The 16257-nt window shown below is 40.5% G+C and overlaps 2 protein-coding genes across 2 annotated transcripts in view; both read right to left on the bottom strand.

The window, feature by feature from the left end:
- The window catches only part of LOC104277228 (solute carrier family 2, facilitated glucose transporter member 11-like), a 10559-nt gene extending 9181 nt beyond the window's left edge, over positions 1-1378 (bottom strand). Inside the window, exon 1 of the mRNA XM_009873807.1 lies at positions 1355-1378. Within this exon, the coding sequence (XP_009872109.1) occupies positions 1355-1378 (24 nt within the window). The remainder of the gene's footprint in view (positions 1-1354) is intronic.
- A 6267-nt stretch (positions 1379-7645) lies between these two features.
- LOC104277229 (solute carrier family 2, facilitated glucose transporter member 11-like) lies at positions 7646-16033 on the bottom strand. The gene is made up of 12 exons (XM_009873808.1): positions 15977-16033; positions 15008-15106; positions 14278-14438; positions 13256-13380; positions 12774-12903; positions 12034-12182; positions 11470-11657; positions 10960-11070; positions 10325-10426; positions 9319-9394; positions 8187-8314; positions 7646-7852 (listed from the first exon to the last, which is right to left on the bottom strand). Exons 1-12 carry the CDS (start codon positions 15998-16000, stop codon positions 7646-7648), a joined length of 1500 nt encoding a protein of 499 aa, XP_009872110.1. The 5' UTR covers positions 16001-16033.
- Between the last annotated feature and the right edge of the window lie 224 nt (positions 16034-16257).

Below are 16257 nucleotides of genomic sequence, written 5' to 3'. Positions count from 1 at the left end.
TACATTAAACTCAAGGAAATGCAGCGTTTATCTATGGAAACCACTACATTTCCTTCCCCTCCTTGATAATTAGTCAACAGGGTAGCAAGCTGAAGGCCATTTTGCACTCCAAGACTAATACATGTGAGAGTGGTTTTGAGGAGTGAGGTCTTACTTTGCTTTCTGCTGCCAGGCTACCTGCAGCTTGGACTTGTGTTCACAGTAGTGATGAGGCCCTCTGAAACCAGATTGTGCTCGCTGTCCTTCAGGCCCTTGAAGACTGGGCAGTGATCCCTCAACTCAAGTTTTGTGGTAAAACTTCCTGAAATTGCCCACAGCAGCTGAACATTAAAAAAAAATAAAATGTCTGAAATGGAGGGGGAAAAAAAAGAAAAAGAGACTGATGTTTGTAGCGTGTTTTTCCACTCAGATTTTTGTCAGTGTGGCAGCTGCTGGAAATTCATGGGTTTTAACCTAGATGGAGAGAATGGAACAGCAAGGAAACATCTTGCAACTGTATTGCCCTTCTGCACTGGTTCTGCTTAAGCTATTCTGAGGAGGGAGGTGTCTTTTCTAGCTCTTCTCACCATCATCAGTTCTCAGCTTTTGCCTCTCCTGCCTCTTTAAAGCACCATAGTCATCTTGACCTCTTGGGTGCTTTGAGAACAGGTATCCTACTTTGCTTTTTTCCTAGTTGGTTACAGATTTGAAAATACGCAGCCAACCTAGTACTTCGGTTTAACTGCAGCAGCCTTTGCACCAGGGCATAGTGGATATGCTGTGAATAAACGGAAAATTGCCAGCCTTTCAGAGGCGTCCTGCTGTATTCCTCTTTCCTGAATGAGGAAAGTGCGTCCAGTAGAGGCTGGGAGGTCTTTCTCAAAGAGACATCATCCTAACTGGAGTTGCCTCACTGACATGTGAGGGTTCAAGACTCAGTCATAACCAGGACTTAAATGCTACAGGATCCCACAAACATCCCTGTAAAGATGCCATTGCTACCAACATCCAGTTCTGTTCCCTGGCTTTCCAAACCTCTGCCTGCTATTCCTTGTACTAAATGAGTGATGAATTTAACAAAACTTTTTTTTCAGCAGCTAAGCAAAGCAAATTAAATTTAAAAGTAAGCAAATCTTTTTCAGTAAATGAAAACATGTAAGAAACATTAACATATTGATAAAAATAAGACAAAGATGGATGACAGAGCATATGAAGTGCGAACACCTGTAATATCTCAAAATGGTGAGAACTACTTCTGAGATGCTTTTCATGAACAGAAGCCTTGTTATTTTTACCGAGATACTGATTTTATTTTCTTTGTACTACTGGTAGCATACAAATTGTAACAGATGTAAATACCCCACCAGGTACTTACCACGTCTGATAGGAAGCCGGTCATCTCTGGCTAGGGGCTGGCAGCGCGGTGCGTGATGTGTGTTTGTCATCACAGGCTTCTATGTCTGTCTCCTGCCTGCTGGTATGGCCCTGGGCATTTGGCTTCAGGGAGCAGAGTTAAATTTTTACTGTTTCTTCTTCACTCACTCTTATTTACTTTGACTGGCCAAAGTTAACACTGACAGATTAAATATTTCAGGAAATAATTGCATCTAGTCCAGTCAGCAGGGGGAAAGTTTCAAAGCGGGGAAAGTTTCAAAGCAGAGAAAGTTTGCACATGGAGGGTAACAAGGGCTTTGGAAAAGGAAGGAAGAGAAATTCCAGGAAAAAAATCTAAGTGGTTTCACAGGAACAGTAAAATACTTTACTTCTATCTGCACAACGCAAAAAGCATCTGGTACAAGACACAGATCAACTTCAAAATCAGTATTGCAGCCATTGAAAAGCCACCTTGCATTCCTGGAGACTCCTCTCCTGAGAGATGAAGTTCAAACTGTAGCTCTATGTGGCTTCTGCTAGAGACAGCACTGGGAAGAAAGGCTTGCCTGAGGCTTTTGTGTATGGCTGTTTGTTTAAAACTCTTCTACTTGCCCTTACTCATGCCAGGAGACTTTCCCCCATTCTCAAGGTATGAGGTGGGAGAGGATGGGACAATGGGGTTGTTCTGAAGCCCTCAATAAATGCCCAAGCTCATCCTCAGGACTTGTACTTTCACTTCATAAAACACAGTATGCAATTATTTACAGAGGGGTTTACTGCAAATACTGTGAGCCTAAAGAAATGAGAAAAAAACCCATGTTAATAATAAAACCTCGGTTACTTGTGTAATTCCAACTATTGCCTATATAACTGCATAGCAAATGCTGTTTATTCTGGTTTACAAAGGCATTTAGAATGATTTGGCCTTTTTGCAAGTATTTTCTCTTGAATACCAAGAATTGTAACATTTTGATTGTACATAAATGCAAGGTGCATAATTGACTATTTGCTGTTTCAAAATGTTAATATTTTCTTTTTATTGCAATTTTTTCTCAAATGTTATCAAAGTGTAGGGAGGTTTATGTCATAAGGATTCCTACGCTCCTTGAAAATAATTACTGAGGATCCCAAAGAGCAGCAAATTCTGTCACTGTGAAGTGACATTTCTCTCACATTTTTGGGGATTTGTTGTGATTCTGAGCTGCACATGGTTGCATGGTACTGTTTCACCTTACTAGCAATTTTAGGAGGATTGTATTGTAGGAGTTTATGTCTTTTTTTTTTGCCGAGTCAATGGAATTGACCATCTGTGGTTTAATTTCACACTGAGAGGAACTCAATGGTTTGTTCTATGTTTGATTTGAAACTTTGGGTTTGTTATAATGCAGAGCTCCAAATTAAGTTCTCTATAGCGAAAATCACAGAGACTGGGACTAAAGAAAACATTAGGCACAGAACATTTACTAAGTGAAATCTCTTAAGTTTAACGGAGCACGTTTTTTATGTTATGATGACTTGTTGAGTATGGTCTACTCTCAGATTTTTAAAGTGATATGAGAGTGACTTTCATTCATGAAGATTCCACTTGTGTCTACAAATGAATGTTCATATATTTCCCCATAATGGAAAACAAATAATTTGTTTTGTTTTGCAGTCTGCAAGCATCAAGGTCCTTTATGACCTTACTTAATACATGATCCCTCTGCTGGCCAGCTAGAAGCTAGTGTAGGTGATATGTTCCTCGAGAGGAGTATTTCCTGTAAAGGAATGAGGTCTCTTCCTAAAATTCTTCTGTTATTTCCATAAACAAGTTCCCCTTTGTCTCTGGAAGGAAGAGGTAGATGAAGATGCTGAGCTGGCAAGGTTCCACTTTGGAGCTGTCTACATCCAGTTTGTTTTGTCACTGTGACATGAAACATGCCAGTCTTTAGGTGTGAAACAGCGATGGCAATAAAATAGTTGGAAATTTCTTCTTACATGAATGGAGAGAGCAATGGTGAGGACAGACAGTGCCAAGGCCATGAGGGCACAGCCCTTGCAGAGCAGGGGTCAAACTGCTCAATGGCAAAAGCCTGGGGGGGCAGGGAAAGCACTCACTTTGCTGTGAGCACATTGAAAGCTTGAGTACCTGTGGTACAGTGCCCCTTACACACAACAGAGTGGGAAGGAACACAGGGAGACCAATCCCTAGTGATACCTAAGGAGTAAAGACTTCCTCAAGCTGAGCTCTCTGCAGCACCTCAAAAGTGCAGAAATAGACCCAGAAAACACAACAGAAGAAAATACTTGCTTTGGAAACAATTGACTGCACATGTGATATCACATGTGTATCTCTAATGTCAGGACTGGTAGGCAAGCAAATAGGTACATTTCCACCAGTGGCCTGTCCTTTTTGCTTATTGCTGAGAAAATACTTCTTTTCAAGAGTGGATTAGAAATAGAAAATGTCCTTTTAGAAGCTTTTCACTTGCTTTTAACAGAAAGAAACTGCTATTTCAGTTTCAGTCCTGATCATCATCTGATTCAAGTCAGTTGTGGTCCAGAAAAACAGATTTACTATCATCGTAGTTTAGTGTTGATCTACAGAAGTGAAAGTAAAGCTGTCAATGATGGATAAATTTTCCGAGGTATACAAGGAAATTCACATCAAGCCTTTTCCTTTCACTTTTCACTGTTGGTACAGCTATTCTAGCCCCACTATGTCCAGGAAGGCCCGAGAAAAGAGACAAAAATAAGTGATGAGAAGACTCTGGAAGGCAGTATCTCGAAGAGGCCAGTTTTATTAGCTCTCCTGACAATAGCAACAGCTACCGAAGCCATAATATTTACTGAACGCAACCTCCTTTGAACAGACGTAAGCATAACCCTGACACACTAATGGTGATGCCACTGTTTGCATTCAGTTCTGTTGGATGCCAGCTGCGGCCTCATAACAGTGATTGTGGCCCTGACGCATGGGCCTTTACTAAAATAAGTAAGGCTGGATGGCACCTAAATTTCCAACTTGTTCTTGGAGGTGTCAGTCAAAGCAATGACACTGAAGCTGTAGTACGAAGATGAGAAAGCTAAAAAAAACCCCCTAGCTTGCTTGTTTTATCTCTTCTTTTGAGTTTAAAGTAGGCAGGGTGAGCAGTCAGAAAAAATTGCGATGTTGCTTGCAGAAGTATGAGAAAGGAATGCCTTGGCGTAGGGTTAAAACACCATGCAAACATTAATATTGGTGGGTTAATAATATACTACTTGGCTAATCGGTAACTGCAAGAGATGCAGAAATAGTAAGCATTTGGGAGAATAGCCTCCTGAGGTCTGGCACATTGGATTCCTGCAGCCTGGGAGGATGACTGCTTGAGATCATAGAATCATAGAATGGCCTAGGCTGGAAGGGATCTTAGAGATCGTTAAATCCACCCTCCCTGTCATGGTCAGAGACGCCTCTCAACTAGATCAGGCAACACATGGGCACCGAACGGGGATCGAACCCGCGACCTTGGTGTTATCAGCACTACACTCAGATGGAAAGGTTCCTTAAGCCATGAAGTAGTGAAGGTGCCCAGCAAGACTAGATATGAAGGACTGACCTCTTGCAGGAGGCACTGGAGCTGTATCACAGTGAGCATGTCTGGACTTCACAGGAGAGGGATGGAGGGATTCAAGGCTCATGCTTTTAAACCTGATGTGGTGCTGTGTGATGGGGATGAATAATCCCTCTGGGATGTTCCAGCAGTGCTTCTGCTGAGACCGCTTCCCGCAAAAGAACCAGCAAAGACAAAATGTCACTGACCAAGTTTATAACCACAAATTCTCTCTTCTGTACGTGCAGAAAGGTTGGGACTCCTGAAAAGGTGTGAAAAAAGAGAAAGGGGAGAGTAAAATTAGAGAGAAGGAACAGCAGTTCAGAAGCACTACTGCTTGTAATTGTACCCCATTGTGAAATCTGTGTGAACCAGGAAAAGAGCAGCATGTGTTCCACTTGCTCTCATACTGTTCGTGTTTTCAAACAGGCAGCTCAGGCTCTAGAAATTCCCCTTTACAGCATTGTTAGGGAAGCTACAAACTCTACAGAGGCACTGCCACAGAGGGGATGAGGGAAGAGGGGATGGTGGCAAAAGGAAGCAGAAGATTTCATCCTGGATGCAGGCAGCACCTTGTTAGTCTTTTTGGAGGTGTAGGGGCACAGGAGCTGTTGTGGACAAGTTCAAGTACACAAGCTACTAGCAGGAAAATTTTAATAATGTCACAGTTGTACATGGGAAAGTGTTGAAGCAGGTGAAAACAGTATGGAAATGCCTCACCATTTAAGTACTAGAGGACTTTAAACATTTTTTAAAAAATCTGTTTCTCTACTCAGCTGGGACTTCCTTCAAAGTTTTCACGTTGATTTAGTCCAGATAGCGAATTCTGTTTCTTTTGATGTTTTTATTTTAAAAGTTAGCTCTCGAGTTTACAGTAACAGAAGGATTAGCCACTGTCCACTCTATTATTTTAAAAAATAGTTTGGTACATACATATTCTATATTCTTTAGGAATGGCAATTGCACCAGACAACCTCTTGATCCTTCTGAAAGCTTAATATTAACAGCTGATACTGCCAGCTGTAGTACTCACTGCTTCTAAAAGGAGCTTTTCTATCTTATAGTGAAAGGGTAGCTGATCCCAGGCAGACAGAACTCGGTTAAGCTGAAGAAACATTTTCTGTCACACTTTTTCTGCTCCTTCTGCTTTAGTTAGACTCTGAGACTGAGATTAATGTTTACTTGGTATGATTTCTGTTGACTGATGTTTTTTACAGCAATTGGACAGCACTTAGAATGGATGCGTGAAATATTTCAATGACTCAGCAAGGGAGGTCCCTCTGAGTGAGGATATTTTGTAGCATGACTGCTCCCTGTTTTGATACAGGGAGAGAAATCAGATCAAATATAAAATCTAACCAGGGTTTCAGTTGCTAGAATACACACTCATGCTTTAATATCAGAGCTTCTTCTGTGGCTGTTCCTTTAGAAGTAGTAAGTATGTTATTTGAAGTTTTAAATAGAAAATTCCATAAAGATCAACACTGATTCAGTGCTCCAGCACAATGATAATATGAAAAGTTAAACTGCAGAAAGATAGGTTTTATGATCCTGCTAAACAGAAAGCATGGTATACCATTTGTAACTATGACAGAAAATGGAAAAATAATTGATTGTCCTATGTGAAGGCAGAAGAGTTTGGGGAGGGAAATGATTAAAAGCTGCAGCGCTCAGCAGGATTAACAGCTCTTGAATCGCAATGTATGTGGGTGCTGTGGAGCTTAGCACCGGTAAAGCATAGTACTGTACGCTGATGTGCACTGGTAGAGCGCGATATGTCCTAGGCCAGAATGCGGCTAGCAGACATTGGCTATCGCAACATCTGTTTTGGTTTTTTTTTAAACAGTTAATTATTTGTAAAATGGGTGAAGTTTTCAAAGTGTGTACTTGCTCAGTACTTTCTCAAAGTGCTTTACTCGCTGTCTCACTGGGCTCTGGCTCTGGCCCTTGCACTGCCTGCATGTTGGCCATCCATGAGGTATGCAGAATAAGGCTGAGAGCACTGCTTATGCTACAAAAAATTGCTCCAGATTTTGCTACAACTGATGTGCATGGAGGGTGCAGTCAGTTTGCTCCAGAGGATCCAGGTGAGAGTTCCTCTGTACCAATTGTCCAGGGATCAGGAGTGATCCCGGCCAGCCATTATAGCAGCACCCAGGACATACAGTTCCTTGATGCCAGCTCAAGAAAATAGCACAAAATCGAGTTTTGTGTTATTCTACCTGGTATTTGTTTGTGTGCAGTGTTTATGATCAATACTAGGTCCTTTACAGTGTGATATCATCCAGAGATGACATGAAAATTGTTTGCAAGAACCATGTTTGTATTTCTTCTTGTCTTCATCCTGCTCTTAATCCTGAACAGAGCTTTCTTACAAAGTAACATAGAAACAAATCCTGTTCCTTTAAAATGATAGCAAAGGAAAGACTTGAAATAAAATTGATGTTATGCCTAAAAATATTTTCCAAGTGCCAGTTCCGAGAAGCGTCTGTAGTTACTGATGTCTTCCTGCTACAGAGCTACTCTAGGAAGGAGCCGGTTGTCTCTTACTATGAAAAGCAAAGATTAATTTAAAAAAGGACTACTGTGGGATTAATGACGAGCTATCTGTGGATTACTTTTGGGATTGCATTTTCTCGAGTAAAGTCCATGTTAAGGTTTAGCATTCAGTTTGGCTTTGAGACAGCTTTTTGACAGGGTAAGTCGCTTATGGTGGCCTGTCAGAGCTTTGTGCAGAATGTCTTTTCTTCAGTGGCATTCTTCTCCACAGTCTGATGACCTTTCTTCTTCAACTGGCGTGTGTTGAATTCTTCTGTGATTTCAGAGGTTGACTTCCCTTTTGTTTCTGGGACGAACAGGTAGATGAGAATGGCTGAAGTGACCAGGACAGCAATAAAGATGAGGAAGCAAAAAGGACCAAGAAGTATCTGAAGATAAGAATAGAATACAATGAGTAATTTCCATGATAACGCTTGCCCCTATAGATTCTTGCAAATTGTCAATTTGTCCCTGTGAAATAAGGAATAAGTTGATTTTATGGAAGGAATATTTATTTATCTTTTCGATCTATTCTTCAGGCAGCAGATGCTGTCTGAAGTCTAGGGAAGTGTTTTACATAAATGGCCTCCATATGCCAGTAGCAATAAGAGATTCACAGCTTCCATCATCTACAAGGCATTTCATCCTACTCCCTGTCCGTACCAGCCTAGAAAACCAGTTAATATTGACAGTCAAAGAGAAGATTTGAATTGAATTACATACAACAGCAAAGGGGAAAATCATTCCAGTGAAAGCGAGGCCTAGCCAAATGATGGTTCCACCAATTACAAAAGCAGAGGACCTTGTTGAGAGGGTGAAGATTTCATTCATTACAGATGAAACAGCTCCAGCTGTGGAAAAAACAGGAAAAAAAAAACAATAGAAGCACTGTCATAGTTAATAGTTTTCCTCAAAGTGAGTGAACGGTTGTCACTGGTCAAACACCAACCCAGTAAGTCAGGCCATCTGAATTTGGGTAGCACAGCCATCTCTATCTGCATTCCCCTACACACTTCTCTTATGGTCCATGGAGAGAGATGGACACCCCTGAAGTGCAGTTTCTATCCACCTAAGATGTATAAATTATAGAGATGTATGGCCTAATGGCCTGTTTCTCTCCATTGCCTGTAGGAGTTGTCTGGGTTCTGCTACTGTGGAATTCTGTTAGGTTTTTCAAACATTTATTGTCCTCATAAACAGCTCTTACAATAATAAAGGCTGCCGTTTGAATTTGGAGACTGTAGTAACTAAGCATAGTGTTTGGTCAGGGAGCTTGCGGAGTAAGTATTGGTCTTAGGTGAGTGAGCTGTAAGTTTGGTGCTGGCATTGCCGATACAGGTGGTTCACAGTGACAATGAGAGAGGATGAGAAAAGACGGGACAATGCTAAGAGACAGACTACGTGTGCTATCAGGTATCATTCTTTAATAGAGTAGGATTTTACAGGTCAATTGAGAAAACTCTGATGTATTAGAAGAGGTTACCTCTGCCCTTAGGCAAAGACAGAGAGGGACCATCCAAGCCTGTATGCACTAAACAGTATTCACACCCTCCAAAACAAGTCACAGTAAATTGATTAATAAGTATTTTTTTTTGGCTTGAATCTGTAATCCAGTGAGAAGAAACAGGGTTGTGATTCATGAGGGTCTGAATAAATTCAAATAATTTTTTAAAGGAATTGATTTTTTTTGTTATTAATCTGTCAAAAAATGGGTCTCCCTCAATTTCAGTTCAAACTAAGCTGTTGGTTTTCAAAGATATATTCACACAGTCTAGTTCTAGTTCAGTACATTCATGGCCTGTGCTCATTCAGGTAGTCCAAGGTTTCTTGTTGTTGCTTTTATTGTTGTACTCACCTGGTCCTATTCCATAGGCAACGATGAACAAAAAGATGAAAATTACACTGCAGTAACGCATCCAAGGGAACTGATCCTAGAAAAAGGTGAAAGGAGAGAAGGGAATGAAAATTAATTTTACAGCTGTAGCATGGCTGACTCAAACAAACAGGAAAAGTAATATTTATGAAAAAGCCCATGACGCTGAGCTCTGTAGTAGATGCTCAGTAGAACTACTTGTCTTTCTGTACTGAATACAGTTAGAGGCCAGAACTAGCAGTGTCACTGCAGTGACATATCTACAGAGTTGAGCTGAACTGCACTCTGGCCTGAAAAACAAGTAACAAATTCCAAACTAACTATAGCGTGGGGAGAATTGTTACTGATTTAACCTAATTATCTTATGGAATTAGACAACTTCAGAGAAATGTTTAAAACTCTCATGAACCAGAAGATATCTGTGAAACAGAAAGAAGCTGGACCTCTATGGGCTGAGACCAAGATGGCAATGTGGTGCAAAACACTGGCACTACTGAAGCCACGGCACTGGGTTCCTCACTACTTTCTACCATCCTGACTGGAAGTAGCTAGAGAGCTGCACTATGTAGCTGCAGCACTTGTACTGAGGGTGGAAATCGGTGGTTGTTGGAAGGGTCAGTACGCACTGACTGCTTCTGCTGCAGGAGGCATGGGATAGCAAATGGGAACGGTGGCAGCAAGGATGCTCACCTAGGGATTTAAAGGACAGCGGAACAAGAGACAGGTGAGGTTTGGAGAGGTCAGGCAGACAGAGGGATGGAGGAAAAACATGCCAGGCTAATAGTTTTACAAAATATGCTTCACCAACTGTTTTAAAGTCTGATTAAAAAATAAACTACAAGACAGGACAAAAAAAGCCTTGCAGAGGGGCTATGAGTTTGTGTTCAGGAGATATTCTAACCTGCTAATTCGGACATGAAAGCTAAGGCTCACTATCTGTCATCCTGCACAAAGAATTCTGTCTACTCCTAGAGAGATATTTGCTTACGCTCAGTAAAAGGCTTGTTTCAAGCAATGCCAATATCAGTGCCATCAGCAAATAACCACCCCACAGGAGTATCCGGCGTCCAAAACGATCGATAATATAGCTCTGAAGAGTAGAAAAAAATTGCATATCACTGGAAGCATGGCAAAATTGAACAAATCAAGCATTCTTCCTGAGTTATTTTTACTTTAGAGAATACAAATCTTATTGGTACCAAGTCTGTTATTTCACTGAATACCTTCTAGTCTCTCTAATACTATGAATTACCATCGCTCCCCAGGGTTGCAGCAACTTTTTCATAAGCACTGTCATCAATGGAAGCATGTAACAATTCCATTCAAATATATAGATATACACAAATATATGGAAGTAAGTAAAAATATTTATGTTTAAATGTCATTTCATTAATATCTGTATGAATAAGAAAGGGTTTTTTACAAGAAATTATGAAGAATGAAGATGAGAAGAAAGATGTAAAAGGTGGGAGAAAACGTGGAGTGGATAGTAACAACCATTTTACAGATTTATGCAGTACCACAGAAAAAATCTTTAGCTCATAAGTAGAAGATTCATTATTTTTAAGGAAGATTAGACTCAACTCATATGTACTCTTAAAACCACAGAGAAGTCTGACTTACACAGAAGATGATAGAGATGAGCTCAGAGATTCCGACTCCCAGAGATACATATGGGATTATGCTTTCCTGCAGGTTGGCTGTCTGAAAAATTTCTGACGTATAAAAGGTGATCTGGAAAATAAGAAATATTTTCAAAATGCAGAATAGTCAATAGATGTGATATGTGCTTATCCAGCATTGCTTAGAACTATATTTGTCAGCACTGCAAAAGCAGCAGTACATTACTGGGGCTTAGCGGAGATGACATACCTGCTTGAGATGTGAAAAATCAACAGGTTAATGGAGATGAAGAAAAGGGATTTGCAAGTCCAGAAGAAAAAAAAAAGGAGTTGAAAGGAAGATACTGTCTGAAAGACATGGGAAAAAGTTATGGGTTTAGCAAAGAGGAAAAGGAATGTGACAGGGAGTGATAAAGAAGATAAGCAGATCCAGAGGAAAGTGACAAGTTGGAATTGTGGCACTTTGGTTACCTGAGAGCAGACCTAAGCATGACAACAGGGCATACTCAACTGCGCTCAGGCCACAGAACTGCAGACTCAGGAGAAGGAGGAGCATGGTACTCAGCTGAGGATACACAGATGATTCTTTCAGCAACTCTAGGACATTCATAATTTTGGTGCCTTTTGTGATAGCCTTTTCCTTCATCATGTCATCAAATTCTGTTTTATAATTCCCTTCTCCCCAGATTTTCTTCATGGCTACAAAAGAGACAGAATGAAATACACTCCTCCGTCATCTGATCCATTCAAGGTTCTATGTTTTTCAACTCTTAACAACATTACACTTTTGCAGTTCAGTCCATGCTTTGTTTCATCAATCTCCGAGCAAAGAACGAGATCATCGCTCACTGGAACATGCTGAGACTTCCCTGGAAAATGGCTTTCAACTTGCTGTACTCTAAATTTAAGAGTAGATCTTAATTATTTCTGATGACTCTGCTTAATCTGAAGGACATTAATCATGTAATTATCAAGAAATCTGTAGTTGGCTGATAGAATAGCTGATTCCCTCTATTAGCTTCAATTTCCCAAGAGTTATGGTTTAACAAATTAAGGATCTAAAGTTTTATTTTACCTTTCAAGCAACCAGCCTTGTCTCCTTTTTGCAGCAAGAGATAGGGAGGGGACTCGGGAAAAAATGGCAAAAATAGCAGTTGAATCAATGCCACCAACCCAGAGAAGGACAATAGCACATTCCACATATCTTCAGTTCCTAAAAGATCTCTATGAAAGCACGTTAGAATGTATTTATAGTTCAGTACAATTACAGTCTATAACTAGTTTGGTATTGTCTAGATCCTAGACTAGCTGAAGAGGCACAGTATGCATATCGACCTTGAAAAGACAGATGGAAATTGGGGATCTTGAGGCTAGGGAAAGGAAAGTAATCTAATACTTTATTTCTACTGTGAGACTGAGATTTTTCTTATAATTTGAGTATTTTCTAAAGATCAGTGGAATTTGAATGTTCCTACAACATCCCTCTGAACCAATACCGCAATTCTGCATGAGGTTGTCAAGAAATTAGCGGAGATTTCGGATCTCAGAAGTTTATATACAATCTTTTCTTACTAACTTCAGCAGAGAGACTGCACCTCCAGAGATGGATTCATCGTTTCTCGAGAGAAGGGCCTTTCTCTCCCCAGTGAATGGCATGGCATGGGATACATGAATCCTATTTTGACCCCTGAAGTTTAGCAAAGTAAAACCCCACCTTTAATGTATGTCTGTTTCTAGAACTGGGAGAAGCACATTTCCTCACCATACAGAAGACAAATAAACAGGAATTAGGATGAGAAGGAGCAGCACAAGTACCGTAATCCGAGAATTCTTGCTACAGTTTTTCCTAGTGCAATAAACACAGTGGTGGTCACATTTACAAATCCACGCAACTTCTTAGGTGAGATCTCGCCAGCAAACTGAACATGGGCATTCATATTTATTCCTAAAGTGAAGAAGACACAAGAGAGATAAAGCTATAGAAAGCAAGAGAGTCCCTTTCCATTTCACCTTACCTAGGGGTAGATCTCTCCTTTCCCTTCGGAACAGTTTGCTATATATCTTCCACAATAATAGTCTGAAAATGTACCTTTAACTTTAAGCAAGATCTTTAGCTGATCCACCAGATCTCTCTCTCAACAAGACCTCTTGAAGGCAAAGGACAGCTCATCTTACCTTTTCCCAATCTGTTCCTTGTTCCACTGGGGTTACTGTGCATGCCTGGGTACTCCCAGCAGGAAGATTTTTGCATCCACCCCAGAGAAGTCACATTAACATGGAGTGATGGGGAGTCCTACCAGCAGCGATGCCCTCGAGGAAGCGCCCAATCAGGATCATCTCAAAAGACTTGGCTCTCCGACTGAAGCCGGTATTCAGGGTGGCTATTATTAGGATCCCATCATTGAACAATATACATTTCTTCCTGCAACAGCAAACAACAAGTGGATATGATCTATGTTTTACTTTTTCTTCTTTGGCTTGTGTCTGCCTGTTCTCCTCTGGATGTACAGACCAAGCCATGGCCATGTTTAAGTCCACCACTTATAGGAAAACTATCTCTGATTTTGAAAAGACATGATGGCTTTGCAGGGGAGTGGAAGGGGAGAAGCTAGATTCCTCTTTTCCATGCTAACACTATGCGAGCACTCCATGAGGCTGGAGGAAATTCCTGTGGAATAAATACTTTTAAGGAATGGTCTTTTTCACATCTTTCCTGTGTGTAAGGCTCCCATCTCAAACACTGCACCTGTCCCCAGAGCAAGGCAAATCCAGCTTCACTGAGAGCTTGCTTCACTGCCCACCTCGAGCTAGAGAGTTCTGCCTTCATCTGTAATGGCCAACCTCAGGGAGCAGGTTCTGAATGTGTCCTGAGGGACTTCTATTATCTTTACGGAAACTCTGGTTATTCTTACAGAGAAATGAACCTGCAAAATTTTTTAAAGGCTCTAACAATTTTATTTTTTTTTAAAAAGCGCTTTTGCCTATGGAATATCTATCCCCTTCTGCGCTACTGCAGTGTTATTGGGCTCCCTAGGGAATTATTGCCCAATAAAGGAATGTCAGAGATTTATTTTTCACTGAAATTTCAGGAAAAATACAGGAATTGTATGGCATCAAAACCTGTGAGAAGGGCATCAGAAATAGTCACGTATTCTTGTCTCTCTGATGCGATGAGATGCAGTTACACACCCTGAGCAGAGTAAGTTCTGCCCCAGCAGGGGGCAGTGAGAATTCCAACAGCCTTTATATTAAGTGAGTAGTATTTAATTGCTTTCCTTGTTCCAGCCCTGATTAGCAAGCTGTTTGGAAATACACTTACTTTCCGTATTTTGCAGTCAAGTACCCACTACACAGACACCCTATCATTCCACCGACACAGTACACAGACACGATGAAGGACCACAATAATGTGAGTGTCTCATGATGCAACACAGAGCCATATCGCTCCAGCCAAGTTTCGTTGATAAACTTCTGAATATACTGGAACAGAAAAACAGATTTTTATTCCACGGAGGCACTAATCACAACAGTTATTCATAATATTTACAACTTTAAAAAAATAGTTTGTCATTACTGAGAGCAGGACCATGGAACGATTGTTTGCAAATTAGGATTGGTATTTCCTCTTGTACAGACTAGTAGTGTAAGAAGATCTTTCAAAAATTAATTATACTCTTTAGCCTGTTGAATCCTGACTCTCCTACACCTTTTACTGATTCTAGTGAAGTGCAAATGTTCTAGTTGCAGGTAGCAGATAAAGACAAAAGGCCGGAACTGAAGGCTGAAACTCAATCAGCTTGCTTTTAATCTTTTTTCTCTGTGGAATAATCTTTAAGGAAGGTGTTTCAGTATGTTGTTTCCACACAATTCTGTTGTCTTTGGACCACATCTCCTAACAATCATGCAAACTCATTTTGTCCTTTGACAGTGGGGAGTATGGCATTGGAAAGAGCTGGGAATAAACTCACACAGTGACACATAACAGATTTTTTAAGAGTAAGACTTAGTGCCATGAAGACCAGATGTGATTTTATGAAGGCTTTGCTTACCGGAGAAGTATAATTGATCACAGACATTTGAAAACCAGATAGGTGGGTTCCACCAATTCCTAGCACCACAATCATTAGCAATAGCTTCCGGTATTGAACCTGCCGAAGATGATGAAAGATGTCTTAAGTTCCTGGTACCTGATATGAGATCTTATATCTTCACACTTCTGTGGTTAAGAAGGCTTTAAAATGCAAAACCACATTTTGGATTTTTCATTAATCAAGCAAAACTGCTGGGAAATTGCTAAGATGCAAATCTACACATTCTTTTATGTTCTGTTAGTTCTGCTAGCCACAGAAATAAAAGCCAGAATCATAAATGCCTTTTTCTGATAGTTTGAGTTTGCTTTTGTACTAGTAAGAAGGTATAGCTTTCTTGAATCCTCTTTTCCTTCAGTTTTGGCATCTCAGAGATATTGTTCACCAGTTTCCAGAGATTAATCAAGTCTGTCTCCTTAAAACTTTTGTTTTTTCACATTTTATTATCCCCATAGGAAACTCTATTTTTAGAGTCCCTACTGGAATGACTCCTGTTTGCAGTGTTGTGTTTCCATGATGTACACTGGATTTTAGGACACTCTTTACAAGCACATATGTTTTCAGGCATTTAGTCAGGTCACACTCTAAACAGATGAGTGTTGTCAGGTATCCTTAAGAGCGCAGCGTGGCAGAGTGGGAGAGTTTTCTCTCTTTTGTCTTTTTCCTTGCTGCTATTTTCTCTACCTTCCTTGAAATGCCAATTCTTTCCTGTTTTCCCAGGTCTTCTTTTAAACCTCTCACACTTTTCTGTTTCTAATATATGGCCTGAAGCTGTAGTCAGGCTTGTTGCTGAATCAGTTTTGTCCCAAGCATGTGCTCTATTGCTCCATTTTCATACAAGAAAGACTGTTTAATTCCCTTTGCTATAATCACTGAAGATCATACGGCTGTTAGTGACTAGGACTAGAAAGCAAGAAGTTGGATACTCACCAGTTCTGAGAGGAAACCAGCCATTTCCCCTTGAAAACCTGCCTGCTCTGAGAGCCCTTGTCAAGTCTGTCAGATGAGAGAGAGATATTTTCTATGCTTAGATTATAAGAAGTTGGGATCATAGCACAGAAGTTAAATTCTAACTACGTGGCTTTTAGTGAATTGTGTCCTCCTCCAACACTGGACAGAGCCTCTTCCTGCTGGTTTAATTATTCTGAGACCCAGATATGCCAAGTTGATTACAACATCGGTAAATGTTTATCTTTCTTGTATTGGGAGGG

Source organism: Apaloderma vittatum, unplaced genomic scaffold, assembly GCF_000703405.1.
Source record: "Apaloderma vittatum isolate BGI_N311 unplaced genomic scaffold, ASM70340v1 scaffold8257, whole genome shotgun sequence".
In the NCBI taxonomy this organism is placed as follows: Eukaryota; Metazoa; Chordata; class Aves; order Trogoniformes; family Trogonidae; genus Apaloderma; species Apaloderma vittatum.
The sequence above is the reverse complement of the archived record's forward strand: the minus strand, read 5'-3'. Positions and strand labels throughout refer to the sequence as shown.

What these genes read in the sequence shown, in the direction of transcription:
- LOC104277229 (XM_009873808.1), bottom strand. Translation starts at nt 16,000, where the DNA reads ATGGCTGGTTTCCTCTCAGAACTG. An exon ending in CAAGGCTGGTTGCTTGAAAG is followed by an intron (nt 11,658 to 12,033) that starts GTAAAATAAAAC and finishes TCTCTTTTGTAG; the next exon opens with CCATGAAGAAAATCTGGGGA. An exon ending in TCATCTCTATCATCTTCTGT is followed by an intron (nt 10,427 to 10,959) that starts GTAAGTCAGACT and finishes TCTACTCTTCAG; the next exon opens with AGCTATATTATCGATCGTTT.